The following is a 17,529-nucleotide window of genomic DNA, read 5'->3' as shown; positions in this document are numbered from 1 at the left end:
TTAATTCCACATTCCAGAAAGATTCCCTCAGGCTTTTAAAACAGCCTGCTTTCGCTTGGGTTCCTACTAACCTAAGCAAACCTTGGGAATCTCATCAAACCTACCAACTGTCACATGATCTGGTAAAAATCTTAAAACGCCAAAAAAGATTTATTGGAATGTTAATTTCAGAAATCTTTGCCCTCGTAATGTTACTTTCTTCTGTGGGCATTGCTGCTTTATCCATGGTACAAACTATTCAAACTTTTCAGTTTGTACAACAAATTAAGGAAAATGTAACTAAGACCTTGTCTATACAAAAAAGAATTAACAGCCAGTTTGAGATAGAATTATTGGCACTAAAGTCTACAGTCATGTGGATGGGTGATAAAATCCACAGCTTAGAGCAAAGAATACCTTTGCAGTGTCATTATAATTTGTCCCAGATTTGTGTTGCCCCTGTTCCCTATAATAGTACCTTATACCCTTGGGAATCAATAAAAAATCACCTTCTTGGTGCTTGGGTTAAAGATAACACAACCCTTGATATTTTAGAATTACAACAGCATATTGTACAATTATCCCAGGCAAACTTACAAACTAATTCTTTAGATGCCTGGCAACAATTTAAAAAGGACATGAAAGAATTTAATCCATTCCACTGGATCTCCTTACATTTGCCTCTTAGCATAACCACTATTGCCTGTCTCATTCTTGTTCTTATATGTTTATTTCTAGTCTGCACATGTGGAATGAAGAGTCTTAAAAGGACTCAAACCATTCAGGCAGCGTTCACTTTTCAAGATTTATTAAGAAAATGAAAAGGGGGAGATGGGGAAAGCTACCCATTATCTATGCTATCAGGAAAGTGTAAACAAAGAACTCAGAATGCTGGTGGATCTTGAGCTCCTGCAAGGGCCAAAGCTATGCACCAACTGTTTAGTTGAGACAATGGTGGTTCAAGCAATTTCCTGAAACAAATAGTCTCAAAGTAAATCTTTACTAGTATTTACTGACCTTTAAGATAGTCTGTCTGCTACCGGAATTACCTGCCTAAGGGCAATATGTGTATCTAAAATTGAATAAAAGGTTGGCAGGGCCTGGTTACCAGCAAAGCCTTTCTTCTTCAGAAAGACTCTCCGCCTGGCCCCCCATTTCCAAATTCATATTTGTTGTCTAGTCTCATCATTTTCACACAGTCCTTCTCTAGATCCTGAACCCTAAGCCATGTGGGATGTGGCTTCTCACAGAATACATTTCGTTTTGCTAAATCTGAGGAAATATATGTGAAAGATAGAGTGTATGAGTGTGATGATCCATAGAAGTGTGGGGTCAGTTCTGAGCAAGATTACAAAATAAGATATTGACAGGGTTTATCCATTAACTAGAGGCCCAGTGCATGTATTCGTGGATGGGTGGGATCCATGGGGCCCGACACCAATCAGGACAGTTCTGGGCTAGGCCTGTTGGGAGGAGGAGATGGCGGGAGGTTGGCCTGTGGCCCACCTGAATCAGGGCCTGAGATCAGAGCCAGGCCTGGGGGAAGGGGCCATGGGTGATTGACTGGTGAGGCCTGCCCCCGATTGGGATTGGGGGAGGCAATTAGGGGTGGGGATGGCCATGGGGAGGGGCTGTGGGCAGTGGGCCAGCTGACCCCACCACTGAATAGGGTGGGTAGTGGGTGCCGATTGGGGCCAGAGGCCTGGGGGAGGGGCCATGGGTTGTTGGACAACTGGCCCTGCCCCTGATTGGGATTGGGGGGCCGATCTGGTGTGGGGCCAGGTGGTGGGAGGGGCTTCAGTAGATTGGCCAGCATGCCCTACCCCCTATTGGGATGGAGGGGAGATCAGGGGTGGGGATGGCCAGGGGGAGGGGCTGAAGGCCAATTAGGATGGTGGGGCCCGTTGGGGGCATGGCTGACCGGCATGAGAGGCTGTGGGCCGATCAGGAGCATGGTCGGCCAGGGGAAGGGCTTCAGGCCAAACAGGCTGGTGAGGGCTCAACAGGGGCATGGCCAACCGGGGGGAGGAGCTGCAGAAGGTTGGCTAGCCATCCCTGCTCCCTATTGGGGTGGGGTGTGGTTAGGGGGCGTGGCAGCCAAGGGGAGGGGCTTCAGGAGGTTGGCCACCCTGCCCTGCCCTCTATTGGGGTGGGGGGTACAATCAGGGGTGGGCCAGCAGCGGGAGGGGCTGCGGGACTATTGTGGAGGGGCAGGCTGATGGGGGCGCGGCTGGCTGGGGAGGAAGGGTGGGGGCTTTGCCTGGCAAACCCAGCTCATAATTGGGGTGGGAGAGTCCAATCAGGGGCAGGCCGGCAGAGGTTGGGGGCCTCAAGGTTGACCACCTGCCTCACTCCCTGATCGAGGTGGTTTGTGGCCCCAGTGGGCATGATAGCAACCCATTGTTAGGTCGTTATGGCCGTTATGGTAGCTGCCTATATATATATGGACTAGAGGCCCATTGCACAAAATTCATGCATGGGGGCAGGGGTGGTGTCCCTCAGCATAGCCTGCATCCTTTCCAATCTGGGACACATTGGAAGATGTCTCACTGCCAGTTTAGGCCCAAAAGGATCAGGCCTAAACCAGCAGTCAGATATCCCTCTCACAATCCGGGACTGCTGGCTCCTAACCACTCGCCTGCCTGCCGCCCTGATTGCACCTAAATGTTTCTGACTATCAGCCTGATTGCCCCCTAACCACTCCCCTGCGGGCCTGATTGATGCCTAACTGTTACCCTGCCAGACTGATCACCTCCAACTGCCTTGCCCTACAGGCCTGGTCACCCCCAACTGCCCTCCCCTGCAGGCCTGATCTTGCCCCCAGCTGCCCTCCCCTACAAGCCTGGTGGCCCCCAACTGCCCTCCCCTATACGCCTGGTGACGCTGAACTGCCCTCCCCTATAAGCCTGATAGCTCCCCCAACTGCCCTCCCGTGCTGGCCTGATCTTGCCCCCAATTGGCCTCTCTGCAGTCCTGGTCGCCACTAACTGCCCTCCCCTGCCAGCCTGGTCGCACCCAACTGCCCTCCCCTGTTGGCCATCTGGTGGTGGCCATCTGGTGATGATGTGAGGGAGGCCATGTTTTGGCGGCCATGTTGTGATGACATGAGGGTGGCCATCTTGTGACAACGTCACATCAGCCATCTTGTTACGCCATCACATGACGCCACCTAGGCTTTTATTATATAGGATGTTCATGAGATATATTTTCTGACTTGGGGCAGGGGAAGGATATGAATAAATTAACTGACATTCATGAGTATATATTTAAGTCTTGTGGCTAGTAATAAAACAGGATTCTGAGCAATTGTTAATTTCCATTGGGAATGTCAAGTTTTGTATTTCCTTGTAGAGCACTAACCTATTTTCGACCTGTGATGTCTACATGCTGTCAGGATCCCTTTTCTAAATCCAAACCCCGCAAACAATCGGTCCTGGACACTTTTCTACTTCAAGGGTGTGCTCAGCACTGAGATGGAAGAGAAGGGACGTTCTCTTCCCACAGTGAGGAATAAGCAGCTTCCTATCACACTAGGTGTCAGGTGAGGGCCCCAGGACACAAGCACAGCGGATAGCGGCCACCCCACTCAGCACTAACTGGGGGAAAGAACACTCATGTGCTTATGGGAGAGGAGAGGCGAGGCTGATAAGGCTAGCCAGGGCCTTGGATGTTGGAAGAGGGAAGAGCACACAGTTGTCAGCGTGCAACACACCAGCACACAGTGAAGAGCCAAAACGAAGGAAACATCTGTGAGCAGCGAGGGAAACTAGAGGCAGCAGGGAAGCTGGGCTAATTTTGTCCTGATGCAAGGACACCAGAACCTTCCATGTTTCTCATATTTTCATTGTTCCTCTTCCCTAGCAACCAATCAGGTAGCCGTAGAGGGGTATGAAGTCAGAACATTGGACTATTTTCATAGAGTACCATTCAGGATTGCAAAGATGTGTTTTAAAGATTGTTGTTTCTTTCATATAATAATTAAATCCTCAATACATTAGGTTACGCTCAATGCAAGAGGTATCACTTCTAGAATATGCACTCTCAGTGTTTAAACTGCTAATTATCTGATTGATTCTGGGCTCTTACAGCTGACCAGCCTCTTGTGATGGAGCCCCACTAACCTGATTCATAAAATCCTCAGTGCTCTCTTTATCAGCCACAAATTGCCTTCAAAATAAAAATACAATTTCTAAGCCTGGGAGTCAAGGTCATTCAAGTTGGCTCCATGCTCCTTGTGAACATTAACATTGTCTTGTCCTGGTCACCCTGAGCCACCCTGTGCTCCAAGCAGGGGTCCCCTGCACACTTTCTTGAACCCATCATACCCTTCTCTGCTTCGGAGCACTTCCTGCTCATGTTGGCTGCTGCCTGAAGCACTCCGCCCTCCCCCTTCTCCACTTCTTGAGGGTAGTGATTATATATTCCTTGTTTTGTCCACAGAGATGAGCAGAGTCAGATATAAAGAAATCCCATGAGTTCATAGCTGTGATAGACTTTTAGAGAGATGAGATCTACTTAAAATATTAGAGAAAATATATTTAAAGTCTTAAGCAAATGAAATAATATCAAAGTGAAAAAAATAAAGAATGTAAGTTCTTCTTCTCCATGGACATACCATAAGGTTGACCAGTGTTTTTCCTCCCAGACATTAGTCTAGCTGCAGAGAACTAAACTTTTTTTCTCCCCAAAGATGGCATTACGTTAAGTACTCTGTTCTGCAACTTTAAATTTTACCTTTCACTTACTATTTCCTGAACCTTTGTCCATGTCAGGACAGATGGATGACTTTTAAAGAAAATCAGTTGGAGAAAAGCCTTAAGCATGATTCTCCCAGAAGAGGCCCTGCAACCTGTACCAGAGCTGCCAGTAAAACGCAGGGAATTGAGCAAAGTAGGACCCAGGGCATTTCTCACTATAGGTCATCTTCCTTGGCACCTTCCCAATCACTATAGACTTGCTCCTAGAGAGGGACACTCCTAGCCCGGCGCCTCTGTAGAAAGGATCCCCTGTAGAAAAGAGAACGAGAGTCAGGATTGGGGTCCTGCTACCTGAAGAAGGAAAATTCCTAGTCAGTGAACACAGTCATGGGCAGAATTTGGGCTTCCTTCTCACCATCATTACCCCTCCTCACCATTATTCCCTTTCCCTCCCTTCCTTCCTTCCTTCCTTCCTTCCTTCCTTCCTTCCTTCCTTCCTTCCTTCCTTCCTCCCATAGGCTCAGTGGTTTGTCTTCTGAGAGTTACTTCATAATTACTGTTCCTTGTCCAAACCCTGCTCTGCCAGCATCTCTTATCTCTCCCACTTCCACAAACCTTCCCCTTCATCCTCTCCTACCCGCCCGAGGATAATTTGGAAACCATTGGGATCACAAGAACATGATTCAGCTCTCCCGTGACCTGCCGATGAACTTTACCTCCTCCCTCAGGTTGGAGTGCCAGGTCAAAGTACTGAGCTGCTCTGAATGACCCTGATGCTCAGCCAGGATGCACCCACCTCCCGCGCGCAGCCAGTCCCAGGAGAGCAGAAGACACTCCTGGTTGCTCAAGGGAGCATCATGAGGCCAGGCGCCCAGCCAGGGAAAAACTAACCCCCCAAACCGAACCTCCAACCCGGCGCCCTTTATTTCCATTCTAAAACGTACCGCTCACTCCTGTAACGGAACTCAGCCCACCGCTGCCCCAGTGCGCCTCTCCATCCTGAGTTGCCCTAAATTGCACCCCATTCTCCTCCCCCCGCCACTCAAGGGCCTGCGTGTCTTCTCAGCGCTCTCTGCCTTCAGACTCGGGCTTCCAGGCTTTCGTTTCTGCTGGAACCAGAGGCCCGTGCGCGTTACTAGGCGTCTGTCGGCACAACAACCCGGCGGTGCTTTCCTCCGAGTGGGGGAGGCTCCAGCCCCGTCCCCAGGGGGCAGGGCGGTCCCTGCAAGGGAAGGCCCGCTCCTGGGCGCCTGGGCTGCTGCCTACGGGTTGCGGGAGGAGGGAGAGGCGATTGGGCCGGGCGCCACCTCTTCCCCCGCCCGCCCGGCCCGCTGCGCCCGCCCCCGGGAATGTCGGGACTCCTCCCAGGGCCCGCACTTGAAGGGCAGAGGCTGGACCCCGCCCTGGCCCCAAGTTTCTGTGTCTCAGTCGCCGCACAGAGCCGACCGCTGGCGCGATGGTGGCCGTCTGGCTGGTGTACGTCGGGCAGAAGCTGCTGCTCTGGGGCGCGCTCAGCGCCATCACCCTGGCGGGCGCCACCCTCATCCTGAGCTTCCTGCAGATGATGGCGAGCTATGCGCATAACTGGCTGCAAATGAGGCCCATCCCCACTATTCCCGGCGCCTACCCCTTCGTGGGACACGTGATGATCCTGGAGAGAGGAGGGAAAGGTAAGGGACTGCGCGCCTGGCCACATCCCGCCATGGGCTGTTGGGCCCCTTGCAGGGAACCGCCCGCTTCCCCGCCTGGAGCAGCAGGACTGGAGCTGCAGGCTGCTGGGTGAGGGGCAACTCTATCACCCCCTGGATAATGGGTTCCCAGTTCTCTCCAGTTTTCATCACACATAAGTGCAGTGTTTCTAAACTCCCGTCCTTCTGCCTTTTCTCTTCTCATTTCCCAACTCCTGGCTGCTGCTATCTGAAAACACCGCCTGCAGCCCTAGACGGCTTGGCTCCGTGGAGAGAGCTATGGCCTGCGGACTGAATGATCATGGGTTTAATTCATGTCAAGGGCACATGCCTGAGTTGGTGGCTCAATCCCCAGTGGGGGGCGTGCAGAAGGCAGCTGATAAATGATTCTCTCTCATTGATGTTTCTATCTCTCTCCCTTCCTCTCTGAAATCAATAAAAGTATATTTAATAAGAAAAACAACAACAAAAACACTGCCTGGTTTTTCTTCTGTCTTAACTGTTAAAGTCGTAAAGGCAGACACAAATTATAACTCTCTCTCTCTCCCCCCCCCCCCCCCCCCTGTCAAATGGGGGACGAGAAATGCACTTGAGACCAGAGCCTCTCACTTCAGAAATCACAAGACTTGACCACAACTTTCATTCCTCCTTGGCCCTTCTAAGGAGGTTACATAACAACATGAATTATGATGTTATTCATCAAGGTCTGCCCCAAGAGTCATACAGCAAGTTTCAGAAATCTTATTTGTTAAGGAGTGAATTGGTTTTTTATTGAAATCATCTTTTGAAGAGACAGCTTTATGTTCTGTTATGATAGGGGTAGAGGGGTCACTTTAAGTTAGAAAGCTCCTAAAAGTCCCTGATGTTTGCATCCCCCATGAGGGAGGGTGAGTTAGATCTTAGCACTTGATCTTCGTGGCTGGATAAGTTGAGATGCCCAGAACTGAAAAGATTTGCCCCAAATGACATATTTTAAAATGAGCCCAGAACTAGAATCCAATCACCCCTCCTTTTAACTGAAGATGATTTATAGACTGAACATCAATTCCAAAGCTTAAAGGGTTATTTCTTTTCCACTTTCCTTTCTCCAAGTAAAAATAATGCTGTCATTTCAACTTCACAGGAAGACATGAGGCCTCATGGGAGAGTGTTACCAAAATACAGAAAATGTTTCTGGCAGAAGAAATCCAAGTAAACTTTTAACTAACCAGAGATCAATGCAACTAATGCTGCAAGTGATGCAGCAAATTTTGATATATGAAAACTACATTTGTAAACATCATCATGGCGAACACTAAAGGCAGAGCTAATCTTCCCTTCTACCCAAAGGCTTTATAATATTAAAAATAATGGTAGAAATATAGACCCCTCCTCCCAACAGAAAACGATCTACTTAAGAAATCTCATCATAGTGTTTTGGGGGAATTTTCCTATAGAATTGAAATCTCTAGTGAATAAGATCCATTTCAAAACAAACTGAGTTACTGGATTCTTTAAAGTAATGCTCCTTATAGTTACTTCCAGAGAGAGGAGAATGTTAACACATTATCTTTCTCAAGGGGACTTCTTTATGCATCAACAACTACTGGATCTGGGCATGAGACCAACCTTTGCTCCCTTTCTACTTGTAACAAAATTGTTTGATGCTGCAACCTTTGTGGAGAGGTTTGGGATCTGAAGGAGGGGCCAATGCACAAATGAAAATACTATATAAGAAATATGAATTTAGAAGGCATGGGGGCCAGATGGAGACCTCTCTTTTGGAGAGGCACAGGGACTTCTAGGTTAAATTTGCTTTTTATTCACTTGAATACACTTTTTCCCTTTAGAAATGCATACAGGCAGGACAAGGGTCAAGTTTGGTAAACAGTATAAGGATTATCAGGTTAGATAATTGCCTTGAGCCATTGAGCAAAGAGCAGGGCAATATCATGCTGATTTTCAGCCCTGTTGAATACCAAAGTCTATTGGCCTTCCAAGGTCTCTTTTTGTATTAATACACTAACTACTGTTGGTATTAGCCTCTGGCAGTTTGGATTTGACAAGTTGTTTAAAACTCTTTAAGTTAGAGTGTGTTACCCTTTACTTGTAAAAGTCACTATATTACAGTTACTTTGAGGATTACATTTAATGCGTGCATTTTCTAGACCATTGTCCAGAACTTGGTTTGAGTCCATTTTTTCATTGTCAATCATGCACTTATTTGAGGCCCTCCTTTATGCCCAGCATTGAGCTCAGCAAAATTGGGCATAGCACAACATTTAAAGGTATATTCCCCACCCTCAACACCCTTGTGTCTTGTACAAGAGGCTGTGCCTTTCATTGTGTGGCCACCATCCACATTCTGGCCTCAGAAGTCTCACCTGGAGAATTGCAATGGCCTTCCAACTAGGCTGTTGAACTCTTTCTTTTGCTTTTTCAGTCCTTTTTGTCAACACCTGTCTTCCCCAGCTGCTCCCTGCCATGGGGCCCACCTGAGGCCTTCAAGCCACGGATTTTGATTTCCCTGTCTCCTCTGTCAGATCAGACCAAGGCAGTGATTATGGCCATGCTACATATATTTGACACTGTTGATCTGACCTAGCTCTTTTCACAATTATTTAGGCAATGGTTTGACTGGAAGGCAATTTGAATTGGTGTGATGTAATGGTGAAGATGGCACATTGTGTGCCTGGGTGCCTTGGGTACAAAGCCAGGCCTATATTTACCAGCGCTGTGATATTGTGCAACTACTTAGCTGTGCACAACTTCCTCAATTGTTCACTAGCTTCTGTAATAGTGTTTCTTATCTGACTGTGTTGAAGCATAAAAGACATAAGGCATGGAAAACCCTTAGCTCTGGTCTGATGTTTAATTACCTTCCACAGCAAATAAGTATGACAGAATAAATGTTAAGCTATTTTAGAAGATTCATTATTAGGTTTTGAGGTGCCCAAATGTGCAAACGCTTGAAACAATTATTACTGTTTATTCAGTATCACGTACAATGGACATCCCTGCACTTTAGTGTCTCTCCCGCTGCACTTAGAGCAGCTTTCCCTGAAGCCCAGAGTTGAGGGAAGCTGAAGGATGGGAGAAGGAGTAGTTGAGCATGTGAACATTTATTGGCACGAGAAAGAGCTGGAAAGTTTAATAGTTGTTTGTTTGTTTTTTTTATTCTATTTCGATCTGTCCTTGGGGTCCAAATTCCCATATGGAAAACCCCCCCATCAAAATCTCAGGTGTGGAGAACCAAGGTGGTGGCATAAGGTATACACCTGTACGTGCTGCCCCCCAAAACCACATTAGAACTACAACTAAAAGACAAAAGAGCTATCATCCAGAACAACGGGAAAGATGGCTGAGTGGAAGTTCTAAACTAGAAGGAAACAAAAAAGTGCATTGAGGCTGTGTAGGAGGTGCGGAGGCGCCAAGAGCAGAGTCTAACCCAGGGTTGGGCAAACTTTTTGACTCGAGGGCCACAATGGGTTCTTAAACTGGACCGGAGGGCTGGAACAAAAGCATGGATGGAGTGTTTGTATGAACTAATATAAATTCAAAGTAAACATCATTACATAAAAGGGTATGGTCTTTTTTTTTTTTTTTTTTTTTTTTTTTTTAGTTTTATTCATTTCAAACGGGCCGGATCTGGCCTGCGGGCCATAGTTTGCCCACGGCTGGTCTAACCTAACAAACTAAAGCTGGGTCAGAGAGCTCCAAAATCCCAAACCCCAAACAAAGAGGAGAAATCTGCAGATCTTGCAGTAGCTCCTGCTGGGTGGACTCACACAGTGGTTAAATTTGCACCTCCTTGGAGATTCAGGAGCCAGTGTACGCAGTGGTCACATATCAGATTTCAACTCCTCACATCCAATGTGACACACTCAAGAGGCAGACTCAGTGAGCTCCAAAGCCCCACTGAAGCAAGTCCTGCCCCATAAGGGTGTCTCCAGTGCAGCAGTCCTTCCACTATAGACACAGTGGGTCTTGCAGTCAATTGGCCTGGAGGTCATTTCCTCCCAGAGATACCCACAGCAATCAAGGCTTAACTACAACAAGACTGTGCGCCCAGCCCACAAAGGGGTGCACCAAGAGTGTCCACCTCAGGTGACTGGGGAGGCTGAGCCACTGGGCTCAATAGGACACCTACCACACAAAGCCACTCTATCAATACAGGGAAGCAGCCAAAATGCAGAAACAAAGAAACATGTCACAAATGAAAGAAATGGAGGAAAACAAATTACTGGATTTAGAGTTCAAAACCACAGTTATAAGGTTACTGAAGAAACTTCTACAAACCTCTGAGGAACTTAATGAGACCTTCAAGGATCTTAATGAGAATATGAAAAAAATGGAAAAGGACCAGTCAGAAATTAAGTATACACTGACTGAAATAAAGAATAATATACAGAGATCCAACAGAAGACTAGAGGATCCCAAGAATCAAGTCAAAGATTTGAAATACAAGGAAGCAAAAAACACCCAACCAGAAAAGCAAAATGAAAAAAGAATCCAAAAATATGAAGGTAGTGTAAGGAGCCTCTGTGACAACTTCAAACGTACCAACATCCAAATTATGGGGGTGCCAGAAGAAGAGAGAGAGCAAGATATTGAAAGCCTATTAGAAGAAATAATGATAGAAAACTTCCCCTACCTGATGAAAGAAATAGTCTTACAAGTCCAGGAAGTGAAGAGAACCCCAAATAAGAGGAATCCAAAGAGGACTACACCAAGACACATTATAATTAAAATGCTAAGGGCAAAAGACAAAGAGTGAATCTTAAAAGCAGCAAGAGAAAAACAGTTACCTAGAAGGGAGTACCCATACGATTGTCAGCCGATTTCTCAACAGAAACTATGCAGGCCAGAAGGGAGTGGTAAGAAATATTCAAAGTGATGAATAGCAAGAACCTACAACCAAGATTACTCTACACAGCAAAGCTATCATGTAGAATTGAAGGTCAGATAAAGAGCTTCACAGACAAGAAAAAGCTAAAGGAGTTCATCAACACCAAACCAGGATTATATGAAATGCTGAAGGGTATTCTTTAAGAAGAGAAAGAAGAAAAAGGTAAAGATAAAAATTATGAACAGCAAAGGGACAACAAATACATATCTATCAACAAGCAAAACTAAAAATTAAGTCAACAAAAAAATCTGATGAGCAGAATAAACTGGTGAATATAATAAAAGCAGAGGCATAGAAAGGAAGTGGACTGACAATTCTCAGCAGGAAGGGGGTGTGAAGGGTGCAGGAAGAGACTGAATAAAAATCTTCACACCTATGGATGAGGACAGTGGTGGGGGGTAAGGGCATGGGGTGGGAACCAGGTGGAGGGGAGCTCAGGGCGGGGGGTGGGGGGGGGAGGAGGGAAGAGGATCACCTGTAATAATCTGAACAATAAAGATTTAGTAAAAAAAAAAAAAAAGAGAAATAAAATCTCAGGTGTCATCTCTATTAGTAGCCTCACAGTTCTGTGGGCATTAGTCCCGCTGCTGTCAAGGGGCATTCCCTTTGCCTAGAAGAAGCCTGGGTACCACATGCCTCCCAGCTAGTCTGCTCTCCTTATCCCTCCCTCCCTGGATTTTGCCAGCAATCTCAGGAGAGTGCCTCATTTCCTAACCTAATTAGAAAGCCAGTCCTCCCGTGACCTCGTGTTGTTTGACTTGGGCTCTGTCTAACCATTGCCAGGCCTTTTCTCTGAGAGGTGGACCTAAAATCAATGACTTCTCCAAGGAGAATTGGTTTATTCCATTGTAGGACAGTCTTTAGAAATACTGAGATCTGGTGCCCGTACTAGAAATGGAAGCCAACCTGGGAAGTTATATTATCAGAAATCCCGTTAAGAATATCAGAGAAGACTTTGCAGCAAAATCACATTTAAGATGACATTTGAAGAATAACTAAGTCTTATTAGACAAAAAGCAGTAGGAATAAGAGTTTTCTACAAAGAGAAGAGGTTCTGTAGAGGCCCTGAGACATTTGAGAAGTTGAAAGATTAGTAAAAGAGAAGAGTTTTTGTAAAATTATTTTTTTTCTTGAGGTAACATTGGTTAATAACATTATCTAAATTTCAGGTGTACAATAGTATAATTTGATGTCTGTATATTCTTTTGGGTGCTCACAACCAAAAGTCAAGTTTCCATCTATTACCATTTGTTTAACCCCATCTACCTACTTTGCCCTCTCTCCACTTTCCTTCTCCTCTGTAACCACTATTCTGTTCTCTGTATCCTTGAATTTGTTTTTATTTTGTTATATTTGTTCATTTGTTACTTTTTGTTTTATATTTTACATATGAGTTAAATCAGACTGTTTTTGTCCTTGTCTGTCTGACTTATTTCACTTAGCATAATACCCTTAAGATCCATTCATGTTATCACAAATGACAATATTTTATCTTTTAAAAATATATATATTCTTTGTTGATTTCAGAGTGGAAGAGAGGGGGAGAGAGAGAGAAACATTTGTGATGAGAGAGAATCATTGATTGGCTACCTACTGCATGCCCCACACTGGGGGTCAAGCCTACAACCCGGGCATATGGCCTGACCGGGTCAGTACTCAACGGTGGAGCCATGCCAGCTCTGCTAATATTATCACATCTTCTTTATCCATTCATCCATTGATGGACACCTAAGGTTGCTTCCATATCCTGGCTATTGTAAGTAATGCTGCAATTAACATTTTGGTGCATATATCTTTTTGAATTAGTGTTTTCATGTTCTTCAGATAAATACCCAGGAGAGGAATTGCTTGATCATATCTTAGCTCTAATTTCAATTTGTTGAGGAACTTCAATACTGCTTTAGAGAGGGTGAAAGGGAGCATCTATCTACCAGGGCTGTGGGGTTTGGACAGGCATCCCTTTCTACAGAAGAGTAGCCTGTGCAGGTCAGGAGAAACTGAACAACCTCGGTGTCCTTGGGGAAGGCATGTCATAAGGTCACCACAAACAGCCACAGTGCTTGGCATTTCTCAGTTAACCAGGTTGTTGCATATAAATCATTCATAATTAAATTAGCCTCATAATTCATTCATTAATAATTTAGTAAGGACAAATGTGTGGTTTAGCTTCAATATATGAAAGATCTTGGAGGTATTGAGTGAGTTGCCAAAAGTAAAAAGAGTAAAAACCCAAAAATGACACAGTAAGTAACTTATTTAAAAATCAATATTTTCTCCTAGAGTTTTTCCAGCACCTGATTCATTTCACTGAAGAAAACAGACATGTGCCAATGCTAAAACTCTGGTTTGGCACAGTACCAGCAATAACCATGTATAAAGCTGAAACTATAGAGGTGAGTCTATGGTGACTATGATCAATGTTCCACTGTATATATGATGATGTGAGAATCTCATCAGAATAAACAGCAAATATATGTCCTTATATTTAATTGAATTCAATACAATGAGGATTCCATTAAATATCTAAGGCTGTGAAGGTTCCATTTAGTGCTTTCCAAATATAGTCTGAGTTCTGGGAAGAGTAGCAGCTTCTAAATGTCTATACACACTTGGTATCAAGTAATATATTTGTCCCCTTTTTTTGGGAAATCTTCAGTTGAACAGAACCATAAATAAATTATTCTACAAGGTGAGCTCATATCAACTGCCAAGGCACTGTTTTAAGATTACACAAATATAAGACTAATAAAATATAAGTGTTTCCCTGAAGATGCTCAAAGTATCCATTCTACTTTTATTATTTCAAGTTAATTTTTTAAAAGGGAACACTAATCTGATATTGATGGGGAAGATACTGTTAATTCACTCTTTTGAAATTACTCCTAAAAATTGTTTACCTTTCTTATACTTATTATCGTGACATTGAGGGTATTATATTTTGATTTGATGACAAAGGATTTGGTTCAGGAAGTAAAAATAGGATAAGCAAACCTCCTAATGGAGCAAAATTAACAGCAGTATTTCCTAGGGTTGCTGGGCTTGGATACATCTTTCTTACTCATTGTGGTAAAACTCTTAGAGTGTCTCTGGCACCACACTGCCCAATGTACTGTTCCAGAGGAGATAGCGAGAGGCCACATGTGGGATGTCAGCCATTGCTGGCCTAGTGTAAGTGGGCTTAGTACATGTGGATAGAGGTCTGTCCAACGTAGGGAACTGCAGCAAGATCCTGAGAGGCATTTTGTGCATATGCTCATCCCTTCTGCTTTACTTTGGCTCCAGGCACCCAATTATACCCATGGTTCCCAATGCTACTTATATCCTGGAGACATTCAAATGTGTACCTAGTATAAGCCTCAATCCTGAGCTTCATACCTGCTTTCAGACTATGCAACTTGAATGATTCCAAATCAACTACCTGATCATGAACTTGTGATTTCCACCTCCCTAAATGTGGTCATTCTTTGCTTCACCCACCTTCTCTTCCCTCACTCCTACCCTCAATAAACAACTGCACTTGGCTCCTAATTCATAGCAGGAGTCAGGGAATTATCTTGGACATTTTCCTATTCGTCAACTCCAGCTAGTGTCCAAGAGTGAGAGACAGTTGTATGCTCCAAACTCTGATTGAATTTTTTTGAGTTCATAGTAATGAAAATGAACCACCAAGAAGTAATTGTTATGAAATGTTACTTTAGAAAGTAGTTGTGTTCTAGCCCAGTATTCTAATAATTAAGGTTGCTTTCATATCTCTATCTCTCATTTTTCTTTTCTCTCTTTCTAAGGTAATTTTAACTAGCTCAAAGCAAATTGACAAGTCTTATCTGTACACATTCCTACAACCATGGCTTGGCCTAGGACTTCTTACAAGGTAAGTCAGTGTAAATCGGTAAAGCTGTCTTGTGTGTAACATGTCAGGCATTGACACGGGGTAGTTTTCCTATAGCAAGAATATGCAGTCGGGTAGTAGGGAGAAGCTTAAAGGTTGGTTGATAATGGGCCTGTGAGAGACAGGAACCCAGGGTGTAGAGTAATCTCCAGCCATGGTATTCAATAATGATGATCACCAGTGTTCCAAGGAGAGTTAGAAAGTCCCAATGTAGAAATGGAGTACAGCACAGGGCAGTTTTGAGCAGGGAAATCTTGAAAATTCAATGAAAAAGGCAGTCATCCTCAGAGAAGTACCTGGAGCACAGTAACCTCAGTCCTGGAGCTGGCATGCAGCAACAGGACCCCATCAACTGAGAAAGAGGAAGCAGGACTTCGGTGGGGACTTTGGAGACTTTGAAGACTCATGGAGCTCCTTGATCTTCAGAGGGTTAAGGTTGGATAAAGGGGGGGAAATTTCTCATTTTTGGAAACTCAGAACTTAGAAATTTAGAAAAATTCTTAAAATTTTCAGTTTTGTTGAGTGCTCTTTTAAATATTAGTAATATAGAAGGATATCTAAAATATGCCCATCCTGTAACTGTATATGAATCTCGCCTTGACATTCTGACCAAAGCATTTGGAAATCTGTAGTTTAAGAAGAATTTGTTGTATTGACTAAGCTTTATTTGCTTTGGATGTTGCTTTTCTCTTCTTTGTAACCATGTCATGTATTTCTAGTACTGGAAACAAATGGCGCTCCAGGAGAAAAATGTTAACACCCACTTTCCATTTTACCATTCTGGAAGACTTCTTAGATGTCATGAATGAACAAGCCAACATATTGGTTAATAAGCTTGAAAAACATGTTGACGGAGAAAAATTTAACTGCTTTTTTTACATCACTCTTTGTGCCTTAGATATAATCTGTGGTAAGTCCCATGGATTTGTTTCTAGAGCTATGGTGTAAACATACAAAGGCCCAAATAGAAAATAACATTTCACTGGGAAGGCAAATGAAGGGGTTGGAAAGGATATTGGCTACTTTGGGGCAGTCCTTCCACTAAATTAGGCTCCTGAGAAGCAGTACCCACTGCTAGGGCTTGGATCAGAGCCAACCTGCCAGGAAGGTCAGAGGGAAGAAGGAGCATGAACAGGGAGGAGGAGGAACAAAAGGTGCAAGAGTGAAAGGGGAAAGGAACAATTCTAAAATATATAAGAATTTATCTCTTTTTTGAAGTGTTTGTCACTGGAAAATAAACACAAGGCATGTGCATGAATTGAATGGTTGCTTCTCACCCATATTTTGCAGAAACGGCTATGGGCAAGAATATTGATGCTCAGACTAATGATGATTCTGAGTATGTCCGTGCAGTTTATAGGTAAACGGAGCCCTTCTAATTATTTTTAAAATAGTTATTGATTCAAGCTTTAAAAAATATCGCTAATAATATTTTGTCTGTGTTGTATCTTTTTCATTGTTTCACAATGAAATATTGCACTAAAAATCAACCTAATCATTTATGCATGTATTTTAACAGTAAAGGATTTATTGCATGAATTATGACACATCCGGGCTATGGTATAATTTTATATGATTATTTTATGATATATTGAGAAATTACATTATGATGCTTAGTGATAAAATAAAGATAAAAACAATATTTTTAGCATGATAACCACTAGGTATAAAAAAATTATTCATTAAAAAACTTATAGATATCATTCCAGAATGTTAGCTATGATATTGTTTTGTGTTAGCTGCTTCTCTTTCTTGTTTGCATTGTTATTAATTCTCTCTTCCCATATTTTCTGCACTGAGTATGTATTATTTTTTAATTTAAGTAGTCATATTTACTTTGAAAAATTGCTTGAGATTATTCAACTATTACAAGGCAGGTCCAGGATTTGATTTGAGGAATTCTGTGTTTAAGTCCACTGCCCAATTCAGTTTAACACATATTAGCATATAAGATTTGCCATTCATAACACAAGATACTGACTAGTTTTATACTGGTCCACAGGACAGAATAACAGGGAGATGAGAATTGAAACAAATAAGTATCTACACTAATAAAAGGGTAATATGCTAATTAGACAGGGAGACCGGACATCTCCCAACCCTCTGACTTCCTTCCAGACAAAGCCATGCTGGTAGGTATGAAGCAGACGTAGTTAGGGGTGATCAGGCCAGCAGTGAAGGGCACTTGGGGGCCATGAGGTCATCAGGGAAGGGCATGAGGGGCCATGAGGCTGTCAGGGGAGGGCAGTTGGGGGCCATCAGGCCAACAGGGGAGCAGTTAGGTGGCGATCAAGCCGGTAGGCAGACAAGCGGTTAGGAGCCAGTGATCCTGGATTGCGAGAGGGATGTCCCCCGAAGCGTCTCCCGAGGGTTCCCAGATTAGAGAGG

The 17,529-nt window shown here is 44.1% G+C and overlaps 1 protein-coding gene across 1 annotated transcript in view; it reads left to right on the top strand.

The window, feature by feature from the left end:
• The first annotated feature begins 6,087 nt into the window (after positions 1 to 6,087).
• The window catches only part of LOC308514062 (cytochrome P450 4V2-like), a 33,061-nt gene continuing 21,619 nt past the window's right edge, over positions 6,088 to 17,529 (top strand). Inside the window, exons 1-5 of the mRNA XM_081084103.1 lie at positions 6,088 to 6,346; positions 13,533 to 13,645; positions 15,038 to 15,123; positions 15,861 to 16,051; positions 16,432 to 16,501. Coding sequence (XP_080940229.1) covers positions 6,133 to 6,346; positions 13,533 to 13,645; positions 15,038 to 15,123; positions 15,861 to 16,051; positions 16,432 to 16,501 — 674 coding nt within the window. The 5' untranslated portion in view covers positions 6,088 to 6,132. The remainder of the gene's footprint in view (positions 6,347 to 13,532; positions 13,646 to 15,037; positions 15,124 to 15,860; positions 16,052 to 16,431; positions 16,502 to 17,529) is intronic.

The sequence above is a fragment of the Myotis nattereri genome (genome assembly GCF_964212035.1).
Source record: "Myotis nattereri genome assembly, chromosome: 2".
NCBI classification, from domain to species: Eukaryota; Metazoa; Chordata; class Mammalia; order Chiroptera; family Vespertilionidae; genus Myotis; species Myotis nattereri.
The sequence above is the reverse complement of the archived record's forward strand: the minus strand, read 5'-3'. Positions and strand labels throughout refer to the sequence as shown.